Source organism: Pelecanus crispus, chromosome 3 (assembly GCF_030463565.1).
Source record: "Pelecanus crispus isolate bPelCri1 chromosome 3, bPelCri1.pri, whole genome shotgun sequence".
Taxonomy (NCBI): domain Eukaryota; kingdom Metazoa; phylum Chordata; class Aves; order Pelecaniformes; family Pelecanidae; genus Pelecanus; species Pelecanus crispus.
In genome coordinates, this window is record NC_134645.1 from 4567970 (window position 1) to 4588951 (window position 20982).

Consider the following 20982-nt stretch of genomic DNA (forward strand, 5'->3'; position numbering starts at 1 on the left):
ATGAGTCGTGGATTTTCAGAAAACAATAACTTTCTGTATGACAACAATCAAATGGTTTTGGATATGATCCTGTGTTCCCTAATTGGTGTTCCTCAGCCCATCAACTGGGACAGCGTGGCAAGGCTAGTTCCAGGATATACATCCAAAGAGGTGAATTTACTAATAAAAGAATTCATATACTTTAAGCCATACTCTATGAAAAAGAGAACATCTTTGGGGGAGGGAGGGAAATTGAAGTTAAGGGGTTTGTTTGTTTGTTTTGGGGTTTTTTTCCCCTGAAGTAGTTTATACCTAAAGAATCAAAAATGTTAAATGAGCAGTAGATTGAAAAAAAATTTTTTGTTTCTACAAAACCTGAGCATTGAAATAAAGAAATACATTCTGCTTTTTATTTCATTAGAACTGATACAGAATAAGAACAAAAATGACTGGGAAGTAAAAATTAAGAAGTGGAATTAAAAACAAAAGGTAGTTGTGCTAATGTATTTCAAATTACATAGCTAAGATTTTCATGGAAAGGATGGCAGTACCCACTAACCTCATGTAGGTTGTATACTTACTAACAAAGCTGATAACTTTCTGTGCTTGTCATTACAATTCTAAGGAAGCATGAGTTACGGATCTCCATTAGGTAGTTAAGAGTGTAGTTGGCTCTTGCTTAGTCCTGCAAGATGTGGATTTTTCTTTCTTTGAGTGGAATAGAGTTGGAAGAACCTAGTACCTCCGTGTACTTAATCCTTCTGGATTGCTGAATTTCCCGGTGAAATGCTTACTTTTTTTAGATAATAATTTTGAATTTTTTAGTTCTGAGGGGAAGTAAGCTAAAAGAGGAAAATATCTTTTGCCCTTGTGGTTCAGCAAAGCTGGAAAAAAACCAAGCCAACTGTCTTTATTTTCTTGCAAACCTAATGAAATGTGTCAGCTCATATTTATAGCATTGCTACTGGGCGTCACTGTAACCTTGTATTTAAAACATAAAAGTGAATGACTGGGAGTAGAAGCTTCTGTGGAATGTTACTGCCTGTCAAGTGCTTGGCAAAGCGCTTGGGGGGGTCTCTACTGTTTACCTTTCAATTTGCCGACAGAACCATGCACATTAAGCAATCAAAATGATTATAAAAGTATCGGTGAGCTCTCTCCTCATACTAATTAAGATAATATGGTTGATGAGTACATGTCTGGTTACTCTGTTTTAAAAGAATGAAGTGTCTCAAACATGCCGAGTCCCTGTTTAAGGCAATGAAGTAAATGTATACCTGTGCTTTCATGTATCTGTTGTACATAGTAGCCTGGCATCCTTACAAATTTGAGACACTGCATTAATATCAGAAGGATCTCGCTGTGTGCACCTCTCCCAAAGGGGCAGGTGGCGTGCAGCAGTGCCAGTTAGCTCAGTCCAAAAGGAAGAAATAAAAGCAGCTGCTTGAATGGAGCCTGACAAGCTGTGTCTCAGGAAGATCACCTGTAGAATTAAGTAGATTCACTTGTATGTGTAAATCAGCTGTGTATAGGATTCTGCTGAACTAAACTTGGAGTTGTCATTGTATCAGTACAGATTTACAAAACGGAAAGACTTTCTAGTTCATCAAAACACGGAATGGAAAATTAATAGAACTGCAGTGGAAATCAACAGTCCCTTTTGTCCAAATCAGAATGGAAGTCATAAAGTAAAAGAATAATAATTATGAACCAATTACTGTAGCTACTTTTAATAATATTTGACAATGTTTATGGTTAAAGAACTAGTTATAAAGAGCGAATGTAAACTCTGCCCGTAACTTTCCCTTTTGAAGATCAGGCTTAAATTACAGGGTTTAAGGAAATAAAGGTTGAAATGGGTTCAATCTTTTTTTTTTTTTTTTTTCTCTTTCTGTTAGACTGTTTAATTATGGTAAATCTTACTTATTTTACGGTATATTTACGTACTTTCCTGATACCACTAACTAAACAGGAAGCATTGTAAGTTTTATACCAGTAACTGTTGACATGCAAAAGATATAATGAAATACAATAGCTGTCTCAAATTATAGTTATTAAAAATGTACTGAAAGCTACTGCTTCATTGTCCTATCATTTAATCTTGTGACAGTGTGCAAAAAGGTTTGATGAGCTAAAAAGCAGTGGAAGTTCACCTGTTGACAACCAGTATAATCCCCTGATGGCCGCTGGTGGGAGTCCTGTGGAAACTTTAGCCACGTACATCAAATCCTCCTTGCTCGATACACAGACAGAGTTTCAGGAGCCTGCTATTGGGCAGGATTCCATTACTATAACTGGTATGTTTTTAGTCATTCTGAAATATATTGGCTTTGATTATAATCAGTAAGTGCATGCTTTTCTGTCCTGAGTGGTAAGTCCACCCAGGAATAGTACTTGTTCATCTTTGAAAAAGAAAGTGAAGTATAAATATAATGCATATGTGAAGTCACTTTCACTTAGTTTAGATTAAGAATCGATGTTTAATTGGGTATTTTTAATAGCTTGTCCTTCCAAAAGGCATAAATCCTTACGCTAAATCCTCTGTTAAGGATTTTTGGTGGGGAGAGGAATTTCACTCCTGTTTTGTACCCCCAGTGTTGGTACTGTTAAACTTACAGCCATTTGCAATCACGTTAAGCTGTGTTATTAAAATAACTGGAGAGTTTTGTGTAGAAAAGCTGCAGAAAGCTGAGAAGGTGATCCACTGAGGTCAGACCCTTCTCTCCCAGCAAAAAGCCCTGTGTCTGCCATGCTGCTTGGTGTCAAGATGGCTACGCAGGGGTTGGAGCGTAGTCTAGCTACTTTCTGATGTAAGACGGTCTCGCAGTGACATATAATGTGTCTTAGTCAGTTATGTGTCCCAATAATAACTTGGCAGAAGAGAGCTGGTCCTTATTGTTGTATTTCAATCACAGCACAATTAAATACTGTTAACATCTCCGTAAGTTCTTCTCCTGGAGGAAGTTGTAATTGACTGTGTGATAGTTGTTCTCTGGTTTTCGTTGTAGACTGAGATGTTTTCAGCACCTTGTAGGACTTGGTAAATGTGTTGCGTGAGAAATTTGCTTCAGTAATGAGTAAACAATTTCTGTGTTAAAAATTAAGATGACAGTGAAGTGTTTAAACAAAATGTTCTCTGTTATGATGTCCTTCACAGTGCTGCAGCTTTCTGGTCGCTGTACTCGTTGCAGAAGAAAAACATCTGTTTGACCTTTGCTGGAGAAGGAATGAAATGTTTTTAATAACTCTAATGAAGAGATGATATTTAAAAACTGTATATGTAGTATCTAGACTCAAAATGCTTCCAAATGCTTCCAATCAGCTTTCAGTTATGTACTTGTTACATGCATGATGTGGAATAAATGCTTCTTGCACCCACAGGTGGCTACTTACAAGATTAGAAGCTTCCCGGTAGGCAGTTAACAAGCTAACTCTGCTTATAGAACTCTTTAGACGATTAGTGCATGTTTTCTTTTTAACAATGTAATACATGGAATAAGTATTAGTGCAGTTAAGTACCCTAATGTTTCCTACTACAAGATCCTAGCCTGAGATTTTTCTGTTTTCTTTGCGACTTTGGATAAATAATGTTCCCTGTTTATATGTAATTTGTTGATATGGAATTAGGATAATTAATCTTTTTCTCACAGGCTTGTAGCGAACTCACCTTCTTAATATTTGTGAGGTACTTGTATATTTCAGAACTGGGGATTTGAAAAAACATTTACAAATAGGCTTTTCTGTTTAATTTAAATTACTTCCTAGTGGATTTATTCATATCTGCTTATTGTTAGGATCAAGAATTTTGGGCCTGTTTGGATTTGTTTGTAGACACGAGTAACAGCAAGAAAGAGCAATCAGACCAAATTAATTTTGAGCTGGATTCTGGTTTTGGCTGAGCTATAACAGCTCATTCATTACTTGCTAATTATAAGGCAAACTGCTGTTATAGTGTCTCTGAATGCCTATTATGGCAGTAAGCAAGCATATAGGACAGCCTTTTACCCAAACTATTTATTACTAACTTTCAAAAGTCAAACAAGCTATAAGCTTTGGGGGAAAGGAAAAAAAAAAAGGAAGAAACATATGGCGAAGCTCAGACATCCCCGTTAATTTGGCTGCGTTGCATATTCTTGTCAGCATTGTTTCCTTTTCTTTAATAAATAACTTCACTGCGTTCAAAATAATCTTAATATTTGCAGACAGAACTCTTCCATGTCATTTTTTTCTACAGGCTCTTCCTTTAAAATACTCACCTTACCTTGCATTCAAAATCTAGGAGTCCCACGCTGGCTGTTTTAATGCTAGCACAGGTCATTTGCCTGCAGTGGAATGGCTGCCTTGAAGGCTGTGGCTGACCCAGCCCCTTCCAAGGTTTTACTAGGGTCTGTCTAGTAAATATTTCCCTTTTATTAACTGTGTTCCCTGTCTATGGCCTTACTAAGGCTGAACTGTGCAAAGCCTTAGGCTATATCTGTGGAGAAAGTTTTGCTGCTTCTGCCTCTGGTGTGATAACTTTGCTTTCCTGAAGGGCATAACTGCTGTGTTCTGAACTGTATAGAGCTTCCAGATCATTTTTGGTGGCAGTCTGCTATAGTTGTTTAGCCATAAGTTGAAGACGTCTATCTTGGTCATCTTCAGAAGAGTACAGACTCTTACGTTACACGAGAGGGAGAAGATGCTTCTGCAACTCTTTTTCCTAGAAATCTGAGAGTAGGGAGTAATCATGGAAAAGTCACGACCTTATGGGTTTTCATCAGTGGAAGACAGGCATATGCCCTTCCATTATTTAAAAAAGATAATGATCTTTCTGGCTTACAAGCAAGATTATTGATGTTTCAGATTGCAGTGTTCCATTCATCAGTCGGAAATGTTATTCAATGTCTGATTGCTGGAGTTGTCTTAACCCTTGACCCAGAACTCGGTGGATTTGGTGACCTGACCTCCTGGACTTCACTAGGTTTTGTGCCCGGGTTCCACTGCTTGTAGTGCATTTGTGAAGATAGCCCATTTGAACTAAAGCGCAGCTGTCCTTTATTCCTGGAGTAAGCTACGTGATGTAGTTCTAGGACTAGACAAATTTGAAGGTCTGCTTTCTTTGAGCATTGTTCTATACAACCTGCTGCTTTAAGCCATGTGTTTGAGAAACTTGGCAAAAACACATCTTAAGAGCTTCTGTGCTTCTGTTTGGAAGCAACAGAGCTAACGAATGATGGATAAGAAGCGGAGTTAGTCTCAAGTTGTTATATCCTGGCAGCAAAGCTTCCTGAAAACAGAAGTTTTGATGTGACAGAGTCTTAAGACCCACATGCTACAATGCAGACAAAGAGAGCAAAAGGAGTGGATTGCATTCCCAGACAGAAATGCTGAAGACTCTGCATGAATCTTACTGCTCTCTACTGAGACAGGACCAATTGGGTTTGCAGCCAAGTGTCTGGGCAACCTGGCAATGCTGCTGATGTGAGTTTCCAGTGCATGGCATTCAGAGCAGGAATTTGGATTATCTAGTAGGCCTTACGGTAGCACAGATTTGTTGCTAGCTGTGTAACATCGCTCCACCGTGAGAGCTGTACTTCAGTTGCGTTTCCAAGATGCTGAAGAGCAAAAGGTCAGGCATTTTATTCTAATACAGCCTTTTTTTCCCTTACATTTAAGGAAGGCCCAGCACAACCTCCACAAGGAATTGTTCTTCAGAATCGGAGAATGGTCCTGTGAATAAAGGTGGAGAAAGCACTGACGAAAGCCAGGGGTAAGAAGATCTTTGTATGTTTGATATCTAGGGGATTACAGAACCGACAGAAAGAGGTCTAAATTGCTCGTACTTTTCTACTATCACGAAGAAAACAACTGGGAACATCCTAATAAATGCTGTAAGAAATTTTGAAACCTTACATTGCTACAGCAATAGTAGGAGTTGGTTTGAGAATTTCGTATGTGCAACGGGGATATCTTACGTACGAATCTGTCCATAATGTTCCTCCAAGCGGTTGATCGCTGCTGTGGAGAGAATGGGAAACGTAACCTGATTTTAAAAAGGAGTGAAACAAGATTGATGCTCAGTAACATTTTAAAAGATACATTTTCTGTGAACATAGATTTGTCCTATGTAAAAGCATGAAAAGAAAGCTGTAAATGAAAAGTGCAAATGAAAAATTTTACTATGAATCTAAATAGCCATGCACATCACTGTTCTCTGTACTATACAAGTACACACAGAATAATGCGTGTGCTTGCAGCCTAAGGGTAACCATCTTTCTGTAGAGACAGCATTTACTGATTCTAGCTGTGATCTTTTCGTAAGAAATAGTTATTTTAATATACGATAAGACAAGTCTGATTTCCACAGATGGAAATAGCTATTGTATGCTGTTATTGCCCTTGGTGCCTCAGTAAGTTAGGCATATGTATCTGCCTACTTTTTCAAGAAAATAAAAAAGGGAGAACAAATAAGTTCCTTATGTAATTCAGGTAGGGATCCCATAACAAACTGGAGACAAAATTGGGGACTGAAGCTAGAAATTTTATTTTTTTTCAGTCCCTTAACCATTAAATCGCAGTGATTATGTACCAGAGGATATGCATTTGTGTTCTTCACTTGACAATGCTATCAGACAATAGTTTCTATTAAATTGCAATTATTAACTAATAGTGCAAACTCCTGTTTTCCTTCTGTTAACAAAAACTTGTTAGGGACATGAGGGTTGCAATGTGTGATCCAGATTTGGAGACAAGATCTTTGCTGATCGGTTTTGGTGTTCTAATTGGCTTACGGTCCTAATTTGGTTTGTGGCTTGTTTTCTTTTTGAGGCCAAATATGGTGATCCACGTGTGTGATGAAGCTAAAAACCTCAAAGAAGATTTTGTTTGTCCTCGAGACCTTTTGATTTCGGAAATGAAATACTTTGCTGAATATCTGTCAGTGGATGCCCAGCGCTGGGAAGAGGTGGACATTTCAGTGCACTGTGATGTTCACATCTTTGACTGGTTGATAAGATATGTTAAAAGGAACACTAAAGAATTTGAAGCTACTGAAATGCCCACTTTAGGTAAAAGAAAGCGTGTAGATCATTTGTTGTAGGTTCGTTATGTTCTGTACTAATGGAAGATTAATGGTTTTTATACAGTTCAGCCCCAGTCTCTTTGTTTCTGACTGTTGCACTGAAGCTTGTAATTTGTTCGAAAAGTGTTGTGACAGATCCTCTGGTCATTGTAGCAGGTCTTGATTTGTCAACACTGACAGTTTTGAGGAAACATCCTGATAGGTGAAGCAGTGAAAAAGGTCTAATATATTTTGGGATCTGGTGTTTTTAATTAAGGTTCTTCAGACCTCTTCTGAACAAGAACAGAGTGGTAGTTTTAAAATACTGATGATTGTTCGGTTTTGTTTTGTTTCCCCTCTTCTCCCCATCGGTACAATTGCGATATTTTCTAAAATTGCAATGCAGTCTGATAGAATGGTAGAAGAACTTTTGTCTTTATGAATTTGAGGCAAGTTTTTAATCTTTTTATGAGCCTTTGCTGCCATTTTTTTAAAACTATAAACAAACCAAGAGAATGGAGTTATAACTTGCAATGCAAAGGTTATGTTAAGCAAAATCTCAACTGAGTACAATGGCTACAGAGGGAACTTAATCTTGTTGTATAATTGTTTAGTCGTTGCATCCCTATGAAGCCACCTTTTGCAGTTCTTAGAAATTCCAGTTTGTTATAGTTGTATTCTGGTCACCTAACTGATAAACCAAAACTTTGTTTCTTAAAATGGAAAATACTCTACATATCGGAAGATGGAATGACAGGTTGATTGGTGAAATAATACAGATACTAAATGTGCAGAGGGAGGGATGTGATGTGAAAATATCGAAAGAACTCATGTAAAAAACAACTTTTTTTTGTTGTTACCTTTTAGAACCATCAAATGTCATATCAATTCTTATTTCTTCTGAGTTTTTGAAGATGGATTCATTAGTAAGTATTAAGAAAGATTCTCTGCCATAAGGGCACAGTTGATTACCAGGTGTCTAACAGCTTGTTTGTTATGCTTTGGCTGTTACACAAACAAATGATGCAATGAAAGTGTTTTGAGACTTTTACCACCTTTCTTATTCAATGCAGTCATCTCATATTTGCAGAACCTCAATGCAGGAAAACTTACAGAATAAGTTATTTCTAAATGTGATAGTGGGATCTTGGATTTGCTTTCTGATGACTTATCTAGAGTAACATCACTATCTGACTTCTGATAGGTTTTATCAAAAAAGATTATTAAGTCAATGAATACCTTTGGTTTATACCCTTTTTACATGAATGACACTTCCTCAATTTAGGATCTGGTTCTCCAGCTCTGTATAAGCAGTATCTACTGACTTGTTTGTTAAAATGTTTGTCAGAAGTTCTGTCACTGGGGTGACCCACAATTAAACACCCAGTAAACATAGCTGTTTAAGTTGAGATCCAGGCAATACTATGTATAATGTGTACTGTGGTTCTCTTTTTACAAGCAATTGGAAGCTACCACTTGTTGAAACTGAAACATTTGTGGCGTTGTTTTCTGGTTTGTAGAAACCTTTTGGAGGAGAACACAAACTAACTCAGAGTCATGTTAATTCAGAGTCTCCTTTAGACAAATCCGAGACTTGTTTTTTATTTTTAAGTTGAACTGAAATAGTTTTCCAAAACACCACGCTTTAAAAAAATAAAAATCTTGAAGCAATTAGTACATCTTTTGAGATAGCTTTGTCTAAAATTCCTTAACATTATTTTTAACGTTTCTATTTTTCCTAGGTAGAAAAATGCATTCATTATTGTCACAAAAATATGAACGCCATTGTAGCTACACCATGTAACATGAATTGTATCAATGCTAATCTTGTCACGCACATTGCTGATCTCTTCACGCACAACGAAGTGGAAGAGTTGAAGGACAAAAGGGACAAATTTAAGAGGTAACTTCTTGCCCTGTAGTACACTACTGAAGTGCAGTCAAGCTTTTGGATCATTTTTCAGAACAGCTAAGACACTGTGGGCTTTGAAGTGATATGTATACAATTTATATTCTCATATAATGTATCTTTAGCACAGAATGTCATGAAGTGGCTTCAGATTTTAATATAAAAATTATGAGCAAAAGGAAAGAGCTTTTTATAGGAAACGAGCAGAAGGAAAGGCCGCACTAGGGGTGTGATATGAACAAATTATTCATGAATTCTCACATGGGAGCCAGGATTAGGGTAAGGAACTTCTTATGCGATGACATGCTCCTGATTCTTAGAGAATGGTTTGGCTTCAGCATCCTGTGAACTCTGATGTTTGGACGTAGACTTTAGGATGGCTGGAAGGCTGAATAGTTGGGATGGAATACTGTTTCATACATAAGGACTCCAGCTTAGCCAGTATCGAGATGAAGGCCAATTATTGGAGGGCAGACTGACAGACAAGCAAGGTGAAAGTAAAAAAGGATTTTAATCAGCAGGGATGAAGACATTATAACTTTTAGAATTAAAGTTAAGTGTAATTTCACAGAAGTATTCGTTAATAAAAGGCTTTTTAGTCAAGGTAGAAGCTGGCAGTTTACATTGGCAAAGTAAGTAATAGAGGAAAAAAATTAAGGGATCTCTTTCCTCACATCTATGTAAAAATAAGATATGACCAGGTCAGGAACCAGTTACCCAAACAGATTAGTTTAAAGGAAAATCACATTAAAAGCTAGATTCTGAAAGAAATGTGGTGGCTTTGCATATCATCAGAACATCATTGTTAGTCTCGCTATATATAAATCGATTTCCAGTTTTTTCTAATGGGTAAGTTGTGTTGCTGTCATTAATAGTAAACTTTTCTGCAAGAAGATTGAGAGACTGTTTGATCCAGAGTACCTAAATCCAGACTCTCGAGGAAGTGCAGCAACATTATACAGGTATGGTCTTTTCTTATTACTACTTCAGTTGCAAGGACAAGTCCTTGTGTTTCAAAGTCCTGCTCTTACTCCAGTACTTTCTTCCCCCCCCAATCTAGGTGTTGTTTATGTAAAAAGATGCTAACTAAAGAAACTGAACGAAGAATTCCTTGTGTACCAGGAAAAATCAACATAGATCAACATGGGAATATTGTCTATGTTCATATAAGGTAATGAATATATATATCTATAAGAAATATTTCTTCAACTGTATGATTTTTGGGTGATTTTAAAAAATACTACATGTTTAGGAATTATCAGATACTCACATTACATAATGAAGTCATAGATAATGTGAAGAGCAGTATGAAACATGTCAAGTTCTTATATTATACCGAGCAAAACAAAAAAAGGGTGATTATGATGATGTACTTCTGAAATTCATTCAGCAGTGCCACTGCTGAGTGGAAATGGAAAAAACTACAGCACGATTACTGGGAGGGCTATTTTGGGTTGCACTGCCTTAAATAGAAAATACTCAGCTAATTCTTTCGTCAAAGGGTTTTAAGATATGCGTAGTTGATGACAAATTAAATTAAAGGCTGCATTTTTACAAGGTTTGGTATTGAATGATAGATCCACCTCTGCCAGCAAAGAAATGCTGAAGAGTATTTTCTAGACTGACTTTATACTGTCAAATCAAATACTTACCCTGCTTAAAGACTACTATAAATAAACTTTGCCAGTTGTTTTTCTGTTCTAAAATACGTGTCAGAGGAGCTCCCAGCACCTATTCTGTATGTATGCCTTATTCATTTGGCACAAATGTTTTATTTGGTTCTGTCTGTTTGATCCACGTTTGTGAAAAGCTTGATTCTCCTCTTAATGAAGATCAGTGCGTGATCAGCTGCCGTTCCCTCCCTCCCCACACGCCCCCTTAAGGAAGATGGTGTGAAATTAATAACGGGAGACCTTTCTCATCACATGGATTTCGTTCAGAACAACCAAAACACAGTTCAGTGTCAGCTCCCAAGGTAACACGTATTTAGTGCTACCTGCCACCAGTAATTCCAAGGTGTGGATTAAGTTCTGCCTAACGGTCTAAATGGAACAGAATATTGCAACCCTGTCCTGACTGATTAGGATCATTGGTGATTAGCCACGTAAAATTCATTAATTGTATTACTTCACTTAAGCAGACTGTATGTAGTTGCTATGCAATTCTTAGCATGGTTTTAGAGTTACTCAGAGGATTATTTAGGTTCTAATTATTTGCCTTGTGGTCTTATTTGTGGTATTATTTACCTTGCCTGCTTTTCTACAGGGAATCCATTTACCGGTCCTTAGGCAAGGTGATGTTGGCCACTAATGCATTCAGGCTTATAAGCTAATACAAGCCTATCTTTAATGACTTAAAAATAGGCTTATATTTATTGGTCTTCTAGTGGTGCCTAGAACTAACTTCCTGTTGGAAGTACTGCTCGCTTAGTCTAGATTAGGTGTGTATAGAATAAAACATGATTCAGGCCAGGGCTTTAAAAAGGTGAGAAAACAGTATCTGCTCTTTCTGAAGATAACATGCACCAGTGCAGGTTGTGTATTCTTTTTTGAATTCTGAAGAGGCATGTGTCGTTTTATCACTAGGAAGTAGCAGAAGCTGTATTTTTAAGACCAGAAGCCTCAGATTCATCAAAAAGACATGGTCTTATATTTTCAAACTTTAATTCTTAACTGAGTAATTGCTGTTGCATTGCAGATACATAGAAATATGTTATATTGGCTTTTAAAACAAATAAAATAGAATGGCAGTACATTGCTTCTGTTGCACAACATATTACTTTAAAAACAGAAAACTGCAATATGACTGAACTTGTTTGCATGTGCATATTTTGATTTCTTCTAGTCTGTGTATTGGTTTTATGGTTCTCCTGATTTCCAAAAGGCTTGATATTTATCTTAGCTTATAAATTTGCAGTATATGGAGCTTGAGATGAATCAAGCTGTAATTCTTTGTTATCAGTAGGCTTAGGATGTTGTGAAAAAATATAGGCTCTTCTGTCATGGTCTGAATTTGTACTGATGATTGTCCCGCGTTGTATCCTTCCTGTTCTAAACTCTTCTGTAGGCTTTTCGCCAGTGGAACTTATGTTGTTCTGCTCCTTCTCCACCTCACCTTTCCAGTGGCAGGATCAAAACAGAGTTATGACTCTTTATGCAACTTGACCTTTGGCTTTTTCAGAGACAAAACCTGGGAAGTCCACGAGTACTTAATTGGCCTTCATGAGGAATTGAAATCTTGGCGGGATGTTTATTGGCGTCTTTGGGGGACTGTCAATTGGTTGAGCTGCTCAAGATGTAACCAAGTTAGTGTATTTTCCCTTTCACTTGTTCGTCTGTAGATGGCTTGTTGGGGGTGACTTTTTGGGGGGTGAGGCAGGGATCAAAGCAGTTTGGAAAATATATGGCGATAAAGCTTGGTATATGTTCTTTGTAGTGCAAAATTTTGACGTCCGTAGGTAATCTCCTCTCTCATTGTCTCTCTTTTTATTCTAATGTAGTCTTTCCTGTGTACTGAATTCTCCCACTGCCAGTACCATTCGCAGCCGGTTCTTTACCCAGGTGTAGCAAGTGCGCTGGGCTCGACTGGGACAGGAGTATATCCCTGCTGTAACCAAAAAGTACTTCGATTTGATCCTACAACCCTCCCAAAGGTACTTCAAAACTAGCTGACTTTTTTAAAAGAGCTTAACACATAGCAGAGGGGGGGTGTGACTGTGTTATGAAAATAGAGTTTTTCCAAAATAAGGATTGTAAATTGTTGCAGTGTCCCAAGGCAGGCTAGGACCTCGGGACACAAAAGTTTAAAAATTGAACTTTTGTTATTGTACTTACTGAAATTAGTTCTTCCCGTTAACTCAGGTATTTGATTTTGTGTGTATATGTGTCGCAGGGCTGCAAAGTGAGGGATCACATGGTTGATTTACCTTCAGGAAATGAAGATGGGGATGCTTTGCCATCTCAGACTACTAAAATATTGAATGATCTGCTCCATCATAGAGATGTTATCGTTGTTCCTTTCACTAAGGATGAGAATAGGTAAGAACACTGTCTTGTGTTACTGAAATAACTTAGCCTTCTACACTTAACACTTGTGCACATTATGTTTGATTTCTCTCCCATTTTAAAATGGGTGACGTAGGCCTTTTAAAGGTAACTTATTTGTTATTGTTTAGTTGGAAATTGGGAAGAGAAGAACAAGTACTTCTTATGTTTCAAGCAGCCATTTAGTCATTCAACCCCCTTAAGCATTCACTCCTATCTTTATATTTTAATGGATTGTTACCAAAATATTATGTGGCTGACTGGGAGGTCTGTCTTCTCTTGGTACGTGATGAGTAAAGAGAGACTGATTCTGAAGTTATGCAATAAAAGAGTTTATTTTTGTTTCACATCTTTCTCTTTAAGTGATTCTGGTATTGGGCTCTGTGATGAAAAAGGCATTGAATGTGATGTCCTTGTAGAACCAAATACGCCGTGGGGTCCCAAAACTGGAGAAATTAATGCTGTGAGTGACTGCTAATGTTTTCTTCTGCCTCCTTTCTGATAATGAAGATTCTTACAAGCGTACTTTGAAGAATTCATTAGACAACTTTTAATAAAAACAAAACCCATATGTTGTTGGAGGAAGGAAGTGCACTGCTGAGCTTTGCAGGCTAGTGTAGGCTAGCATAGGTACAAAATACCTGGTTGGTGAAAAGGCAAAATTTTACCACGTCTGCCGGAAATACTTCTGTATATCAGAGGCAAATCCCCAGATGTCTGTGCTTTCCCCCCCATTCTTAAACTGATGATATTTAAGGATCCAGTCATAATTTAAAATACATCACGTGGCAAATATTTAAATAATTGCTGCCTTCATTTTGTTTGCAGATGTATCTGGGTATGTCCACGTGACTTCTGTAAGCCCATAAATGAAGAACACTAACTTGGGTTGTGGTGTTTTGGTTTTTTTGGTTGTTTTGCGGGGGGGGTGTTTGGGTTCTCCCCCCGCCCCGGATGTGGAAGACTTACTTCCTCAAACTATGATGTATGTATGTTACTATGTGTATGTCAGGTCAACAGAGATACTTTTTAAGCCAAGTTTAAGGAGACTGTTTATAATGCTAACTCTAGCTTAAAGAGAGATTTCATGCAAAGTTAAGTTTTTGATGTTCTGCACCTGTTGTGGAACTTCTGGTAACTCAGTGATCCTGATGGTAGCATGATGCTGCTGATTCCGTGGGAATTTCAGAGTGTCAGAAGCTCTTCCACAACAAATGTAGGAGGCTATTAAATTTAAGTTTTGTAACAACGTGGTACATAACTGCCCTGTCCTGGACTGCTTTTTTGATTAAAATCAGCTGTAAACATTTGTAGTGCTAAGGTTAGTTAAATGAAAATGTGATTATGAATTCACTACATTTAATTGATTAGTAGTTCACAGCCTGTTTGCACACTTAGTCATTCCACCAAAATATGTAGTTAAAGATGAGAGTAGGCCTTCCAGGAGTTACCAGTGTAGACTGCTGTACTATAACATACCACTCCTATTTTTAGAATTCCACTTGCATTTTTTTTTTCCTTCTAATGATTATTAGTTCTTTAACTTACATGCCTTTCTCTTTTTGTGACTACAGTTTCTTTCTCTGAAGAACTGGACTTTACAGCTGGTTAGTAAAATATTTTGTTCGTAATTTTTAATAGTTGCTCTTCTGCGCTGGCAGATATCTAGCTTTGAGTTTTGTCTTATTTTCTGATTAATTTGGAGGAAAATGCATTTTCTTCTGCTGTAGTTTGGAGGTTGCAGTATAGCAACAATTTTTACAGGAAAGTATGAAGTATGTGTGAAGTACTACTTTGGCTTGAATAAAGATTAACAATTCCTTTCAAATGGTTTTTATAAATGACAACAAACAATAGACCAGCAATGCACGCATCAGTTCTTAGTAGTTCTTTAGGCTGACAGAAATGTAAATCGTCAAAATCAGCATTTTTGAGAGTCTGGCTCTTTGATGGCTTGTCTGAGATGCTTCATGTCTTCCTTATGCTGCTGCTTCATTGCAAAAAGCTTTTAATCAGGGTTGAAGACCTAGTGAAATGCAGAGGATAGGGAGTCGTTCTTCCAGCAGCATAGGATGTCACAGAATTTACTTTTTTTTTTTCTCCTAATGTAAATGCTAGAGAGCAGCAATTTACTTCTGTCACTCTTGATGATTTGTGTTGGAGTCTGATGTTCCTGGTGTCCTACAGTAAGACTGTTCATAGAATCATAGAATCATTTAGGTTGGAAAAGACCTTTAAGATCACCCAGTCCACCCATTAACCTAACACTACCAAGTCCACCACTAAAATGAAACATGAAATTGCTACTCTCCCCTTAATTGGTTTAGTGGTGGACTTGGTAGTGTTGGGTCAATGGTTGGACTGGGTGATCTTAAAGGTCTTTTCCAACCTAAACGATTCTATGATTCTATGTTGGCTTGGTGGCTGGATTATTTTTTAATGAATGTAAAACTAGAATAGAATCATTAAGGTTGGAAAGGACCTCTAAGATCATCAGTCCAACCATCCACCCAACACCACCATACCTACTAAACCATGTCGCAAAGTGCCACGTCTACATGTTTTTTGAACAACTCCAGGGATGGGGACTCCACCACCAAACTCTTTGAACTTGAAGTCCATTTTGGGCTTTCATAACTTCTCATGGATTACTAGGTGCTCGTTATCACTTCAAAAGATATGTGTGTATATTCAAACAATGTAAACATCACATTCCTTAATATTTTCATTATCCTGTGCTGATTGGTTAGGAACTATTCACTGTAACCCCACCTACTGCAATATTGGAGCCAAGTGGTTTATCATATATAAGAGATAGAAGGGGGGGAAATAAATTTAGGTATTGGGGTGAGTTCACAAAAAAAAAAGCCAACCGGGCATTCCAGACCAACTTACAATAAATTATTAATGCAGTTAGCCCTGGTGTACAGAATCTATGTGTATTTGTAGTGCACTGCAATATGCATGCTTTGTGGTATTTAATTAGTGAGTATCTCGGCAATGTCAGGCAGTTTGCAAGATGCAGCAAGCCTCGATAGAACTGTAAGTAAACTTGTAGATTCCTGTATTGTGTCATTATGTGGCTAGCTCAGATATTTACTACCATAACGTAAATTTTCTTATTAATTAGAAAAATAACATAGCCAGGAATACATTGGATACTGAATCATACAATGATATGTGCTGGAACGGATCTCTGGTGGTCATCTTATGTATTTCATCCTATTCTCAAAGCAGGGCCAACTTCAAAGTTAGATTCAACTTCAAAGCTATATCACTTTGCTCAGGGTCATATCCAGTCAAATCTCTGAATATGGAGATTCCGTGGCCTCTCTGGGCAATGTCTTACAATGCTTGACCACTTGGAAGAAACACACAAATATTTATCAAAACATTCTAAGCAGAGATTTGAAATTACTTTCTCAACATTTGAGAATCATGTTCTGAGACCTAACTGTGCACAAAGTTATGTCACTAAGATGTGGAGCTAGGTTTGAAGACAACTCCTTCAGGACAGATTTAATGTCTCATCTAATAGGAATTAAGCCTCGCTCACAATCTGTGGCACTCTCTTCCTCTTGATTAGAAACAGCAGTCATTGTTATCTGAAGAGGAGGAGTATACCACTGGCTCGGAGGTCACTGAGGATGAAGTGGGGGATGAAGAAGAAGTATGCAGGAAACCAGGTACAACAAGTCTCTGTAGTCATCCTCCCTGGAATTCAGAGATAGGGATTCAAGGTAGCGGAACGCTTCTGTAAGCAAATTTTAAACATTAGGAATTTTTAAAATAAAAAGTCATGTTACTTGGATTCTATTTCTAGTTTTTCTGTGTTTAGATACAAATTACCCCACTGCTCAGTGCCATCAAAAATCACTGGCAAATGAAGAAGGCTGCAACTATTCATGTCTGAGATGTCCTCAAAGTTGATCAAGGGAGTATTTTGCAGGAAAGCCTATCAAATTACTTTTATGAAGTTTTATGAAGTTTCTTGTAGATAAATGTTGGAAGAAAAGGCCGTAGCTACACGACTATTTTTGCATGCTTTTTACTTTTATTTTTCCTTTCCACCCTAGTAATGAGCAATTTGAACAGAGGCAGTTCTTTGTTCTTTTTGTCTTGATTCAAAGGGATTGGAGTTTACCAGTACATTTAAAAAAAAAAAAAAATTGAATGAAAATTTTTGTAGTTTGACTTTAAACTTGTTTGGTCTGATATAACTCAGAGCTTGTTGATTGAATTAATGTGGTCAAAGATGTAGCTTGTGTGAACTTGCTTTTAATTTTACAACAGAAAACTTGGGCAGTTACATGTAACATCTCTGCATTTTAAATATGTACTTGAGTTCCTGTATGCATGTAATAGAAAAGCCTTTGAGTAACCTGTGTGTTATTAGCATGCCTTCAATACTAACAAAGGGAAAATAGCCTGTTTATTTACTCTGTTTGTAAAGGAATAAAGGGAAAAAATTCTTCTGTAGCTGTGTAGAAATTCCAAATATCTGTGATGGTGTTATTAGATACTTCTTCAATTAGCAGGGAGAAAGGAGAAATCAAAGAAATCCTACAAGCACCCAAAGAAAGTGGTTTCTTCACCTAGTGTTCAGAAAAAGGAGAAGCCCTCTGACAAGGTAAAATCAGAGCTGTGAAGCCAGCCTCTCTGGTTGGTCTGAATAATGTGGAATTCTCTTAAGTTTTGGACTTGATCTTAAAACACACTTAATGGGGTTTTCTTTCTTTGATAGTCAAGTTCCCGAGATGCATCTCCATTCATGTAAGTAATTTTCAAAGTCCTTGAGAACATATTGTAGTATATCCCTTTTTGTAAACTGTTACTGGTAACATTGTGTGCATCTTTCTTTTCTAACCAGTGTGAGTATGCAGCAGAACAAATGGGATGCCTCCAGGTCACTAAGATTCAACCAAGATGCTCAAAGAGAAGATGGTCCGTTCTTGCATGAGTTTAGCTTTCATAAAGTTAATATTATGCGAAGAAAATTGTTCTTTCATATAAGAAATGGCTAATTTCCTAAAATGTAGCTACTTAGAAACCTTTAGATTGAATTTAATCTCAGATAATAGCAATGGTTTGGGGTTTTTTGTTTTGGTTTTTTTTAAGTTAGTTGTTCCTCATTTGGAAGAGAACAGATTTCAGCTACGCTAATTGTTAGTAATCAGCTGTATCCAAACCACACAGCAACCTCAGACTCTTCCAAACTGTACAAAAATATTCATGCAGCTAGGAACTCCTTCTGAAAACATTACTTTAGAACTTGATTGGCATTTATTAGCAATCTCATCTATTCTATAGGAGGATAAGTGTTTGTGGTAGGAAAATGGAAAGAAAATCCACCATATAAAACTCTACACTGTAGTCTTGCACACAGACTGAAAAATAAATGGGCAGCATTGGGCCTGCTGTCTTGGAAAATACTGGAAAGGAATTCAAAGTTTGCAGGAGAAAATGAAAAAAAAAAAGCATTAAAAGTGTATGTTAGCGTGGTTTATGTTCTAACCTAGAGAGGTTATAGTTGTGTCATCCGATGACTATATAAGTATGTAAATAACTATTCCTGCATCCCTGTGCCATTTGTTGTCTGTGCAGATAAACAGATAAACATTCACTTCTATCTCTTTCCCAGTCTTTCTGACTAAAAATATTCAGAATTATATTCGTTTGTTCCACCTTCTGTCCTCTCCTGTGATTCTTGTGCATTTTTGCTGTTCTGAAAAGCTCTGCCTCAAAACTGTTCCCATAGATTTTGATCTCAGTGTAATGCCTCAGGCTGATTCTGGTATCTGCCAAGAACACTGCTGAAGCTACATTATGCATCAGGATCTAGGGTCTTGGTTGTTTGAGATTTTTATATGAGCTGAAAAGAAAGCTAATTTTGCAAATAGAATATCGCTGAAGTGTGCGTCTAATTCTTTTCTCTTTGTATTCAGTAGCAAGGAGAATCTCTGTTCTAAATATTTATTCTTATTTCTGACAGATCAGAGAAGAATGTCTGAGATTACAGGGCACTTAATAAAAATGAGACTGGGAGACCTTGATCGAGTCAAGTCAAAAGACAGCAAAGAAGTAAGAGTTGTTCTGTCTCAGTGTAGTGTTTACAGAATTGAAGTGAGCCTTGGTAACAAAACTATGTAGCAGGAATGAAAATACCATCTATTCAATACTTAAGCTAAAGAACTGAATTTTATCCATCTTCATTTTTTTCCAAGCACAATTATTTGGTGAAAACAGTTTAATATTTAAGGTTCACTGCCTTTGAAAACTAGGCATGGAAAACAGATGGGTTTAAAAGGTTTCAGTACTGGGTTGTGCTTATGAAACAAAGTGTGCCATAGGTCCTGCTGAATATTAGTGATTTTTATGAAAAGTCACTGATTAAATTGGAAAAATGTCAAAATGTGATTTTTTTTTGTTTGTTTTTATTTTTCCTGGATTCCAGTATGCGGGAGGCATTTATTCTAGACTTGAAGCTCAGATAAAGGCCTCGGCGCAGGTCAGTGCACGACAAAACAATGCTGAGAAGAATGCCAGGTAAGATTTTGAAATAAAAGGGAAAAGCAGAACATGGATTTCAGGGGGGGGGCGTGCAGTGGGTGTTTAAAGAAAAACATGCCTCATTTCATACACTTTTTTTGAATCTGCATCCCTTCCAGCAGCTTAACCATATATGGTGTGAAAGCTTCCTTTGTGAAATTAAACTAGAGCTCAGAGAATGAAACTCTTGTACCCATGCTGGAAGAACTGCTTTATAGCTTCTATGTTGGAGGGTTGACTGCTGCTCCAATATAATTTTTTGCAAAATTATGGATAGCTGGAAAAGTGTTAGCCAAGAGTCTTTAGCCTATTCTTTGGCCTCCTTCCAAAAATAAAACCAAAGAACACCACCCCCCCACCCCCCACCCCAAAAAAACCCCCTACATTACTGCATATTGGTCCTCTGCACCTTAAATGGATAAAACAAACATGAACTGAGAAGCTGGCGTACTGTGCGCAGTTGTAGAGCGTGGAACTGGTCATAATCTGGCCAGCAGGTGAGCCTCTTGAGCTGAAGCTCATAGTGGAGTTGCTGACAAACTTGTAAGGGATGGGCTGGAAGCTTCAAATACCTTGTCAGAGGAATTTCTCACAGGTCTTACTTCTGTCAAAAAAATGCATTTGACTTTCTTCCTGTAGAATTAGAGATTTCAAAAGAAGATATCTGACATCACAGATCTTTCAGCTGCATACCTTTTTTATGAATATGTAGTTAGTAGGTACGGGTATCCTGGCAGAAATGCAACTTCTCAATAATAGATTCTGAGAGTGAGATCCCCCCTCTCCCCCCTTCTTCTTCTCTCAGAAGACACTTTAACATGAAAGTAATTTCAAACAAATACTGTACTAGAGACTGACTGGACAATAATTTAAAATTCTAGCAGTAGTAATGTACATAGGTTTCTTATGTGTTCTTAATCCAGGTCAAAATCCCGTTTTGGTCAAGGCCGTCCAACATAAGGACTCATGGAAAAACTTAAGCCAGAATACATTACTGCTTCCTGAAACTGTACTGCACTCTGACGTACGGAGAACGCACACCTCTGAAAGCTTTCCAGTGACTTATTTATTACTTTAAGCCTTGTAAATTATTTTGTGCGATAAATGAATGCAAATCAGATAAGGTCTGTACTTATTTTAATTGTAAATATACTATTTCTTAAATTGAAACTTAATTGCTTTTTTAGGCTATTGTGTTAAGTTGCATAGAAAATATTTTATAAATCTACAAAGTTAAATTATTAGACTAACTTTATTTATGGGGGAAGACCATAAATATGCCTTTTAGTATGCTAGAAATACTGAAAAGGAAAAAGCAAGACTACTGAGTTCTGCGTACAGTCAGCAGCATTAACACAAGTCACCTTTATTTATATTGTGTAGTATCTGATGGTGCATTTTAGGTCAGTCCTCTGGGGATTTGCATTTAAAGTCCGTGACAATACCTGTGACTTAGACTAGTT

The 20982-nt window shown here is 37.3% G+C and overlaps 1 protein-coding gene across 1 annotated transcript; it reads left to right on the plus strand.

Moving 5' to 3' along the window:
* On the plus strand, positions 1 to 20479 carry SANBR (SANT and BTB domain regulator of CSR). The gene is made up of 20 exons (XM_009479827.2): positions 1 to 150; positions 2090 to 2276; positions 5635 to 5728; positions 6787 to 7025; positions 7886 to 7944; positions 8761 to 8921; positions 9803 to 9889; positions 9988 to 10098; positions 12108 to 12231; positions 12427 to 12579; positions 12819 to 12964; positions 13334 to 13433; positions 14545 to 14577; positions 16557 to 16656; positions 17509 to 17600; positions 17715 to 17743; positions 17841 to 17914; positions 18963 to 19051; positions 19425 to 19516; positions 20443 to 20479. Exons 1-20 carry the CDS (start codon positions 1 to 3, stop codon positions 20477 to 20479), a joined length of 2157 nt encoding a protein of 718 aa, XP_009478102.1.
* The last annotated feature ends 503 nt before the right edge of the window (positions 20480 to 20982 follow it).

What these genes read in the sequence shown, in the direction of transcription:
- SANBR (XM_009479827.2), top strand. Translation starts at nt 1, where the DNA reads ATGAGTCGTGGATTTTCAGAAAACAATAACTTTCTGTATGACAACAAT. An exon ending in TTTTGAAGATGGATTCATTA is followed by an intron (nt 7,945 to 8,760) that starts GTAAGTATTAAG and finishes TATTTTTCCTAG; the next exon opens with GTAGAAAAATGCATTCATTA. An exon ending in GCTGCTCAAGATGTAACCAA is followed by an intron (nt 12,232 to 12,426) that starts GTTAGTGTATTT and finishes ATTCTAATGTAG; the next exon opens with TCTTTCCTGTGTACTGAATT.